At 41.2% G+C, this 11,248-nt stretch overlaps 1 protein-coding gene across 1 annotated transcript in view; it reads right to left on the reverse strand.

Moving 5' to 3' along the window:
* LOC138016205 (cytoplasmic FMR1-interacting protein 2-like) overlaps window positions 1–10,435 on the reverse strand; it is an 18,509-nt gene extending 8,074 nt beyond the window's left edge. Inside the window, exons 1-8 of the mRNA XM_068863370.1 lie at window positions 10,205–10,435; window positions 9,723–9,796; window positions 6,659–6,755; window positions 6,431–6,507; window positions 4,945–5,062; window positions 2,829–2,948; window positions 1,891–2,090; window positions 655–742 (exon numbers count right to left, since the gene is read on the reverse strand). Coding sequence (XP_068719471.1) covers window positions 655–742; window positions 1,891–2,090; window positions 2,829–2,948; window positions 4,945–5,062; window positions 6,431–6,507; window positions 6,659–6,755; window positions 9,723–9,796; window positions 10,205–10,432 — 1,002 coding nt within the window. The 5' untranslated portion in view covers window positions 10,433–10,435. The remainder of the gene's footprint in view (window positions 1–654; window positions 743–1,890; window positions 2,091–2,828; window positions 2,949–4,944; window positions 5,063–6,430; window positions 6,508–6,658; window positions 6,756–9,722; window positions 9,797–10,204) is intronic.
* Between the last annotated feature and the right edge of the window lie 813 nt (window positions 10,436–11,248).

An 11,248-nucleotide genomic window follows, 5' to 3' on the forward strand; every position in this document is an offset into this window, starting at 1 on the left:
TGAATCGAAAGCGTTTAATAGGCTTTGTCCAAGAGAATCGCACCTTTTTTACCAGACATGATGATGATAAATAGTAAGTTTACTATTCTAAAGTCCGAGGCCATTGGCCTAGGCTCGAAACGGCAGTTTGCGCTCATCAAGTTAAGAGGGGATACATACATACATACATACTCAATTGACCGCTCCCTATAGGGGCTTTTCAGGGCCAATGAAACACAATCAACGAAACAATAGAACACAACAACTACAACTGTTAAGAATCCCAACTGGCCGGAGGCAAACCAGTTGGCTATTTACAAGTGCAGCTGGGAAGTTGAACCAGGGAATACCAGGAACAAAGAGTGGTCAGAGCGGGTCTTGAACCCGGGATCTCCGAATATCAAGGCAAGCGCCCTACCACTCGGCCACACTGCCTCCACAAATCTGATTTGGGATCTGCAATCTTATCGATTAGATTGAAAGCAATATCGTTTTTTTCTATTTCCAATAAAGTCGCCTGCCTCATTCAGGGAAGCCACTTAAACAGTCGAGAGGAGAATAATACACAACTATATATCGCTCCTCTTTCCCATTCTCTTCTCGGCTGTTTATTTGTTTGCGTGACTGAGGCGGGACATTAATCTAAGGTTCATGTACACCCTAAGTCACCAGTACCTTCGTGCCAAAGAAGTAATGATGCGATGCTTTTGGAGCTTGATCCCTGGAAACTTTATCCACCAAAGACAGCGACGTGGGAACAAACCTGCCGGATAGAGAGGAGAAACATGAAAGAGGAAGTCTTTCTGGAGACGGCACATTGTAGTATCGAAATGCTCAAATCACAGATAACCATCGAGCTGCGATAAGCGATGGCGGAGCGTAACAAGTTGAGCCCCTAAGTCTGTTAAAGGTTCCCCTACGACGAAGTTGAAGACAACGAGAAAGACATCGAAAATGGTAAATTCGCGTATTTAACATGACTGCTATTTTTTTAACTATATCAGCATGAAACATCGGCTTCAAATGTCAAAAGTAGCATAAACGGGGAACGCGATAAAAGAAAAATGATTGTCTTTGTGCTCACGTCCTCCAAAGAACTCAACATTGGTCATTTCAAGCCATTTGGGAAAACCACCACTTAGATTTGTGTACACCTGTGCTCTTCGATAGCAACAACCATCGTATTCTGGCGTGTGGACTGCAGGTACATAGAAGGAAAGAATCCCTTAATTTAACCGCAGGACGTGGGAAAAGGAATCAGCACACTCGACGCAACGACTTTTTACCTGAAACTCAAAGCTCACACAAACATGATTCAAATGTGTCATTCAAAAACGGTATTACACTGCTGACAATTCTTCTTGAAGACTCAGTTTTTCCATTGGGTATTCTATACCAAGAGCGGTGGACACCGAGAGACGGTCGTATAAGTTCGGATGTCTTCGTTTAAGAAAAGGCAACACAATAAAGCTAGGACAAGCGCAAGCATAAGAGCGCTTATTTCATCGTGAAAACGGGGTTGACGCAAGCATAAGCACAAGAGCAAGGATCAAAATTTCCCTTTTCCTTGTGCTTTCCCTTATATGCTTGCGTTCGCTTGCGTTGTGTGACAACGAAACACAGTAATTTGGTACGTCTGGCCAATTAAAGCCCTTGTGCGCATGTTCCAGATTCCCCGCATCTGAGAATTTGAACAAAATGGCGGATGCCGTGGTTGATTTTGATGCTTGCGTCGACGTTCGTTTTTATTAGCAGAAGCTACTTACGCTTTCTCTTGTGCTTGCGTCGCCAATAAAAACCAAGCTTTAGAAGAAGAGAAAGTCGACATTTTAGGCGACAAACGTTTACTGAGGGTTAAATTAAATTTGGCAGGGACCTTGTCCATTACAGTGGCAATTGCATCATTCTCACCTGTTTGTGGACGAGTTATAGCAGTAGTTTGGTAGGAAATCAAAGTTGAGTTCCCAAAACACGTGAAGCGTAATCCTTCCATAAGGTGCCGAGACTGAATGGTTTGCCTCGTTCAACATGTTCTTGAATGGAACCAACTTGACACACTTGGATAAAAGCTTATAGGTCATGCGGTTCACTTCAAGGAGATTCTCCAAATCCTGCAAGTATCAATCAATCATTCAATCAGTCAATCATTTGATCAATAAATAGCTTACAGATTCTTGGTGAATTAAACAGCATATTTTGTAAGAATCTGCATGTAGGCTGCGTGATTAATTGGTCAAGCTGTTGTGGCCTTACAGTTCGTAACTTTCTTGACGCATAGTAAATTCTCCTTGGTCTATGGACGAAGCTAAATGAAATATAATAAAGTAAAATGCACATTTTTTAGCCAACCAGACTACAGCCAAATACAATTAATAGGTACCAAATAGGTAGAATAAATTTCAGATTTTACATTATTGCAGTCATGAACCAGTTACTTAAGCATAAACGAAAGCACTTCAAACGAAGCTCTCATGTAAACTCTTCGTGTTCAGATCCTCTACGGGCTTGTTTCAAGCTCACATCATGACCAGCTCCCAATAGACCAATTTCGATATATTAAAATTCAGTCCAAAACAAAAGGCATCATCTCGAGGCTCTGGGGAATAAATATAAGGATTTGTATGAGTTTATTCCCCAGAGCCTCGAGATGATGCCTTTTGTTTCGGACTGAATTTTAATATATCGAAATTGGTCTATTGGCTTGAGAGCTCAATTGGTAGGTCTGTGACTGCAAAAGTAGCGCAGAGGTCATGGGTTCAAATCGCGTCCAAGCCTGAAATTTTCAGGCTTTCCCTTCGTGACAGCGGTGATCTAAATTCTTAAAATCGGATTTACGTATTTGCCCTTACCACAACGCCGCAGATGTCTCCACTCTCAAAGCGTCCGATGGCACAGTCTAATGACCGGATCATGGCATTGTTCAAACGCTGAGTAATCAACTTGTTCAAGTCAATCGAGCGACCGAGAAGCTGAAACAAAATATACAGAACTGAAGACACTTTTTCATGGAAAAAAACTGTTAAAAACAACCTATAAAAGTGAAACTGAAACTATAATGGTCACGCTACTATCGATAATGTATTTATGTGTAGTTTGATTTGGAGGCCAAAAAATTCTATACAATAAGAAAAGCAGCGAGCAGTACGCGTGGCATGCATGTCTGAAAATTTCTAAGACATTGTCTGCAACGCGAGCTCACAACGGTTTATATTTCTTAATCTAATATCAAGTTCAAGGCTGTTCCTACTTATTCAGTCATAGAATATTTTACCAGCCACCATAAGATGTAAACTAGATGGGATAAACTAGAAGAAATTACAATTTTCTCTAGTGGTTTTAAATTGGCAAAACTGCCTTCATTTCGTGCTCACTCGTACTTCCTATTAACTTTATCGGCTGTATTGTGCATTTCTTTCAAAGGAAACAGACCAAACCGTAACAAATAACTGCAGCCACCCGTCTTCAGAGCAAAAGAGAGGTTTGGAAAGACTGAAAGACAGTAGGGACTTTAAGATCTACGATAGCGACGTCGAAGAAAACGTCACCTCAAAATATAACTTTGCAATATCGCAAGTCTTTCGCAAATCATTCCATGTCGTTCACGTCGTACAATGTAAAAAAAAATAAAACGGTGAGAGCGGTTTCAGAGTAAAAATAGAGAAAGAAAGAGTCACATTCGTAAGCACGCGCGTTTTTAAGACGCGGACGACAACCGGAAGAAAACATTTCGCGTGCCAGGACAGTGGTGTCTCCCAGATGTTTAAAGTAATCATCTGTAATGGAGAAAATATACTTAGCAATGCAAATGTGAGTGTTTGAAGACAAATTAAAAGGAAAAACAGCTCTCTTGCGGTTGCCGTCTGCGGCCCAAAAACGCGCGTGCTTAAGCTCCCTAATCTCCGGCCTAATAATGTGTACAGTCTTCAATGGTTACTGAAGCCTGTTTATGTAGAGTGTCTAGATTTTCATTTCATTATGATCGCGGGTGCTCTTGGGGGTTCCGACAAAAAGTAACAGTTGCATTCTCGGAGAGGATTTGAACCTGGAGCACCCACTTTGAAGGAACTGTTTTTATCCACTTAGCCACTAAAGCTCAATTGGCTGACAATTGTACCGATTATTTACCAAATAACAATTATTGGCTGAGGTTGAGCATGATAGCGATAATTATCAAAGCCAAAGGCCATGATAATTATCGCTATAATGCTCAACCCTGGCCAATAATTGTTTTACTATGCATATTCCTTAGCTGAGCTCCGCCATGACAAAACTGATCAAAAATGCTGGTTAGCGTATTAGGTGACGTCACTTCTGCATGCATAAAACTAATGTCTATAGGTATGACGTCAATTCGACATATAGAAAATCTATTGTCTATAGGTACGACGTAAGAGAAAAAGAGCAAGGAAAAGTTAGCTGCGTGCTTGAAGCCAATCAAAATCGAGCTGGTGACACTAATGTATAATAATACACGTTTACAGCGGCAGTCGGAAGAAAAAAAATATGGACATATTAGTAAAAGACAATAATGTTCTGGCAGTTAGCGACGTGGTAGTATAGTGGTTAAGTGAAAGGTTTGTTAACTGAACATTCCCAACTTCGAGTCCAGCGAGTTCAGGCATAGATATTCATTTCCCATAATCTCAATCGAACGCTAAGCGTCTCAACTTGACGATAATAGTCAAACCCCCAACAGCACCCGCGATCATGATGAAATGAAAATCTAGACACTCTACCTTAACACGCTTCAGTTACCATTGTACAAGGTATACATTATTTGGATGGAGACTGGGTTGGCGTCGTAGATCTTAAAGTCCCCAGTAACACATCGGCTCCAGCGATCGAGAGCGTCAAGCAACCAATAATAGACAGAGGGAATTGGGGAGGAAACGAATTTCACCGTTTGCTCGGAAAATCAAACGTCGGGTGACGTCGGGACGACTAGACAAAATGCACGGAAAGTACCTGGACGTGTCTCTGTCTGAGAAGTGTTTCATATCTATTTGGGCGCGTGTTCATTTTGGCAGCGGCTTCTGCATCCATGCGGACCAGCTCAGATTTGAACTTCTTGTCTAGCAACAAACTGCAAAGTATAAATAACAAAGAAGTATGTTTTTTCAAAGGATTTACGCGCAATTGCTGCACACACAGTAAACAAGCAAAACTGCGGGTTAAGAAGGTCGACTTCGTCAACTGGGCACAGCAAAGATATAAAAAGACCCTCACGTTTCAGGGTTTTCGATAGTTTTGTAAAGTAGTGGATATATTTCTTAAAACACTGGACGTGACATTTTTGGTGCCGCAAAGCGCCAAAGTAAGCAAGTAAAAAGTTATAATAATAAAAAATGAAACAAACCCTTCAAGTATTGGCATCAAAGTACCGGACATGGAATAGAAAAACCACCGGGCGAAACGTCCGGCCTCCGGCCTCAAACGAAAACCCTGACGTCAATACCCTTAACTTGTCAATACGTGGTCGGAGGGGTATGTGCCATACAGCAAATGAGGCGATTGGCAAAGAAAGCGATTAGCAAGAGGTAACCATGGCAACCTAGCCACGGGTCGACCTCGGTAGCCGTCACACTGTCTTCACAGTGGAAAACTCCTCTACGGAGAGGTTGCATGAGGCAAAAGCGACAAAAAGGCAAGCATGAGTACAAACAACAGCGACAGCGCATGCAAAATGTCAATAACAGTTGATCAGCACCCCTTTCCAAGTTGACTTTGCTTATAAATAACCGCATTCTCTTTTTGAAGGCGATTTTAAAGAATAACCGGTGGCTCAGTTGTTTGAGCATTGGGCTGTCATGCGGGAGGTCGAGGATTCGAACGCCGGCCGGATCAACACTCTGGATCTTAAAATAACTGAGGAGAAAGTGCTGCCCGTGTAATTTCATCTGCAAATGGTTCAAATCTTCTCGGATAAGGACTATAAACCACAGGCCCCGTCACGCAAATACCTTCTATGTTCATAAGTTCCTAGAGGGACGTTACGGAACCGATAAGAGTAGGGGATGTAGTCCCCGGTGTTGTGGCTGTCCTATTCTCTCCAGCAGAAGTGGCCGGCTTGGCGGTGATGTCTCTAAAAAGGCTTACGGTGTATGAGGCCACCTAAGCAGAAACAGCCGTAAGTCAAAAAGGGACTTTGCCGAGTGCTGGAACATGTAGATGTAGATGGCGCGATCATAACTAATCGAAAAGTGTGTAAATAAATGAATTTTCGAATCTCTTACTTTCACTTTCAAATTCAACCGGCGCCACCATTTTAAAGTGTTATGGTTACCCTATTGTCCTGAGACAAAGACCACCGGTTTAACAACAATAGGCCACGGTCATTCCCACGGTCGCCCAATGTAACATCTACATGCAACTTTACATTGAAGAAGAGCATGCTATCACAGTATTCAAGAGTTGACATCTCATATCATCCCCTGGTTAAGGGTTAACTCACCTGCACGCTTGAGCCTTGTAATATAAAAATATTTGGTCACTGAGTTTGTACACAAACTGGTCAAAACACAGATTCACCTACGAGGAAGACAACGACGTTAAAAATGAGTTATTTTACGAAAAGAACCTAATTTTGAAAATCACAGGAACGTGGAATTAACTAGAGTCAGGGACCTCTTCCCGACTTATCTAGGAAGAGCCTCTGCTCGCAGGGTAAACAAACAATTACCTCAGCTTCAATTTCATCGTAGAGATACTGCTTCTTGAACACAGTCATGGCATAGTGAGCACTGTCATTGTAAAGGTCCAAAGGATACAGAACATACCTATATAAAAGAAAAGTAGAATGCATCAGTCCATCGACAATTATTTAAGAAATAGAAAACATGTACCGTGTTTCTATCGAGTTATAGAAACACGAGTGAAAGTTTGGGAGAACGAGAAATGCTGTGGGAACACGAGCCGCAGGTGAGTGTTTCCACAGCTTTTTCGAGTTCTCCCAAAGTTTCACGAGTGTTGCTATAACTCGATAGAAACACGGAGTACATGTTTTCTATTTCTTTTAGAAAACAATGCCAGGAGAAAAAGGAAAACAACTTGTTAACTCTAATTATCAAAATGTAAATTCTCTTTACTCGCACCATCACTACATCAACAGCTCGTGCTAGTTTTGTGTCTCCATCGAGTTATAGAAACACTATTTTAAACCAATCAGGGCGCGTATTTTCTTAGCACTGTTTATTAAAAGTGAATAAAAATTATTGCGATTTATTATATTATATGAGTACGGCATGCCCAAAGGAAAACACCGGTTCCAATCCTGGACATTTCATCCCAACTATAGTTCGTCATCCCTAATATTCGGTACCCCACAGTGCAACAAATTTAGTAGTACATATCGCTAACATATGAAACATTGTAAGCAAAATATGATGTAGACTGTTGCAGTCCTTTCTTCCCCATATCCAGAGATGGGACGGTGGGGTGGTGGGGGAGGGAAAATAAAAACACTGATTATTTTTGGGTAAAACTGAGAGGGGACAGGGAAGAGGAAGGATATCTCAGGGCTAGGCTACCAGCTTGCGTGGGGAGGGTCGTGTCCGCTTAGTCTGGGAGAAGAAAGAGGCTGCAGTCAAAATAGGATGATAGATGCCAATGAAATACAGCTCACTGGAGTTACTTTGAGAGGGGAAAAAACCGGTTCCCGTCTGTCGACCGAAGTTACGTCCTGTTGGATGGGTTTAATATCTGGTTGGGCACCGTCCGGGAATACTACGTGTTGTGCACTGTGGAGATTGTATGTAAGCCGAATTCCAGTCTATCTCAACCTTACTGGAGCGTTTTTTTTCCGGGTACTCCCGTTTTCCAATTTGCTATTTTCACCAGTCCCATAATACAATTCAATTTGAGGGGTCATTTGCATTAAAACAATGGATATCCAGTTCACTGAAGAATGATACAGTCCCACGAGTAAATAACTTGTATTGATTTTTATGTAAAGAACCCCCAAAAAGTACTGTATTTGGGATACAGGAAATAGACCACTTTCATAAATGGCGACCACTTTTACATTCTTTTGTCTTTATGCTAATTACATCTACTGCCCTCATTTGAAACAAATATTCTTTTGTAATTTGCTTGTCGTAGCGACGCTAGATAGGCCTTCAGCATTAAAACAATATAATACTTTAATTGGCTGCCATAATGAAAGAGGTCTATAGCGAATTACATCTGGTTGTGGTGCTGTGCTCCGACATCAGACATGTATGGACCGTTCAGCAGCTCCCAGAGGCGCCTCATGTATGCTTTCAGTCTGATGTCGTGAGACGATTATTAGCCCCTACGGGGAATGGTAAATTACGTACATTATTATATTATATTTTATTTCATTTTATTTTATGACTAGCTCCAAGAGCGGGCAAGATGAACCAAATCCCATGCTGTGATTGGCTACCCGAGCGGGTAAGATGGAGCTATCTTGCCCGCTCAGGATTTCTCGCTTGGTCTCGCAAGAGCAAAGATCATTTTCTGGTGTTTTATCCCATATAATAAATCCTTTATTGACCAAGTTTGCTCGGTCAAAATGGTTGGATATTGGCCTCGTTCTTTTTTTGGCCAGTTTATGGACCTCGACGGAAGTCTCGGTACATAAACACGCAAAAAAAGAACTTGGCCAATAACGCATATTTATTCGCCACTCTACTACAAGAGATGACTTATGGAATGAACACAAATCGAATAGAAAGGTGGTGGGAAAACCTTAAGAGACACCATGGGCTTGTATGTATAAATTAGCCTTTATCGTTATAGATGAAGTATGACGTTATAATATTAGGGAACTTAAGGACGGTGCCTACTATTGTTATTGCGCAAACGTTCTGCGCATCTCGAGATACTTGGATTTCCTATGGCTGGTGCTTATTAATACAGGGATATTTTTGCGCGGTTCAAAACTATGCGGAGAAATCAGAACTTAGCAAGTGATCTCGGTATCCAAAAGGAAAATTGGGTAACCACCAGCCAGAAATCAGAACTTAGCAAGTGATCTTGGTATCGAAAAAGAAAATTGGGGTTAACCACGCATTTTTCAGAGATAATTAAGCTTCAATTTGGAAAAGAACGCCATACATTGCTTTGTATTTTAAGGAGATCTGCTTTTCCCGCATATTCAGTAAACCGCGCAAAAATACCTTTGAATTAGTAGGCACCGTCCTAAAGCACGCGGTTTTTGGGACGCAGACGGCGACTGGAAGTGAGCTATTTTCCCATTTAACTTGTGCTCACACAACCATATTTACATTCCTAAGTATCTTTGCTCTATTACAGACGATTAGTATAAAAATCTAGGAGACACCACTGCCCTGGCACGCGAAATGTTCTCTTCCGGTTGCCGTCCATGTCTAAAAAATGCGCGTGCTTAAGTTCCCAATTAATGGTATGATCACAAACTTGTTCTGATTCGAACAAGGGACAGTTGACGTAATTAAGAAGTATGGTAGGTGTACCTAAAACATGCAAAAATAATTACAAATAAGCACAAGTAAAACTTTAAAAAACGTCACGTAATCGCGGTTGCATGTACGGAGAGAACGACGTACTATGCCAAGAAAAGTATGCATACAGATCGACGGAATTGAAAACCTTGGGTCTTTGATAGCTTACGGAAAAAAGATTCTTGAATTGCAGTCAGAAATAAAAAACAGACGATGCATGAAGAACAGTTGGCGTTCAAAGTCAAGATCCACAAGAGAAAAAAACAGTGGATAGTTGACCATGGAATATTTATCACTTACTCCATCATGCTGGGGTGTTTTCTCTCGAGGATGTGATTGGTCAAAATCCAGGGCATTGACATCTCAATAGGAAACTGTCACAAAATATTAGCAAATCAGTTAGCTTTCTTCTGACAGCCTCTTTTGTCATGAAAACCTTACAAGTCGTTTCAGAATTCAATGTGCCTTAGGAGTAGTAGAAAAGAGAAAGCAAAATTAATTTTGAATGAGGTAATTTAAGAAAACGGGTGCAAAAAGGTGAACAAACTGTGGGACTTGCGAATTTCAATGCAAAGTAACGAGGAAAACCCACACGAGGAGAGAAAGAACGGTATTTTAAAAGTCCGTGTTTATAAAAAAAATCAACAATTTTTTTCTCAATTCCTTTTCACCACTTAATGCTACTGCTCCACGTGATAATCAAGGAAAAACTTCCACACCTGCACCACAAAAAGCAAATAAACAAACCAAAAAGGAAAGAGAAGAAAAGATCAAATAAATACCTGAATTCTAGCACCCATGGTTAACTCGAGGTAAAACTCTCTGAACCAGAGTTGAGAGAGATCACAACATTCCCTCAAAACTTCACTAAAACGCAGAAGCTTTTCAAAGGAAAAGGAATTCTTCAGGAACGCCTCAACTGCTTCCACCGTCTCTTTCTCCAGCTCTTTGCGCATCACTTTTTTCCCACCCTTTTCTGACACCAGGGATTCTAGCATGGTGCGCACCATGTACAACTGTAAAAGTAATAAACAGTTACAATGCACCTTGAATATATACGGTCCAGGGTTTCAATAACTTCTGAAATAGCCGTCCATGATAGCCCATTAAAGGCGGCAGTTTGACAAGTTAATGATAGCATTTTAGTGAAAATAAAGGCAAACTAGCCGGCGGTGTGAGGCAAAGCAGGCGGCGGTATACCGCCGGTAACCGGCTTCTATTGAAAACCCCTGGACTACTATACCTTTTTTTTTTTTTCAATCGTAAGCGGGCGGTTATCCAGAGAATCCAGCAATCTGATTAGTTGCTGGGGTGGGCAGAATGCCAAGTGACGAGCGAAAATTTGCCCTCGAAGTTTTGCTTCTCGGCCAAATGTCGGGATAATCTCTCAGCGGTGGACATTATCAGCCGCCCGAAGGGTTTTATTTACTAAATGTCAAAATATCAAAACCATGATCACTGTTTTTATATCAAAATTCTCCGTACATTTCTTGCAACGATTTTTGATATTATCATAATATTTTGATATTGCTGAAAGACGGCAATGATATCTTAATGTTCTATACTGCCCGTATCAAAATATTATTGCCAATAATCGCTCACGATACTTTGATATTCTGCACTTCCTCACCTTAGTATATATCTACAGTGTATGGACGACCCACACTAAACTGTCCTTCCGAAAGTGAAACAATCAAGAAATAGTCTTAAAAACAAGCGTACATGTAGCTCAGTCGGTTAGTACGCGGCCTTCTGAGCCGTCTGTTTCGACTTTCCTCTGATCAGTGTAGCTTTAGCTTTGAATACCCGTAAAACGGAGTATTGAC

This window comes from Montipora capricornis, chromosome 9 (genome assembly GCF_036669925.1).
Source record: "Montipora capricornis isolate CH-2021 chromosome 9, ASM3666992v2, whole genome shotgun sequence".
NCBI lineage: Eukaryota > Metazoa > Cnidaria > Anthozoa > Scleractinia > Acroporidae > Montipora > Montipora capricornis.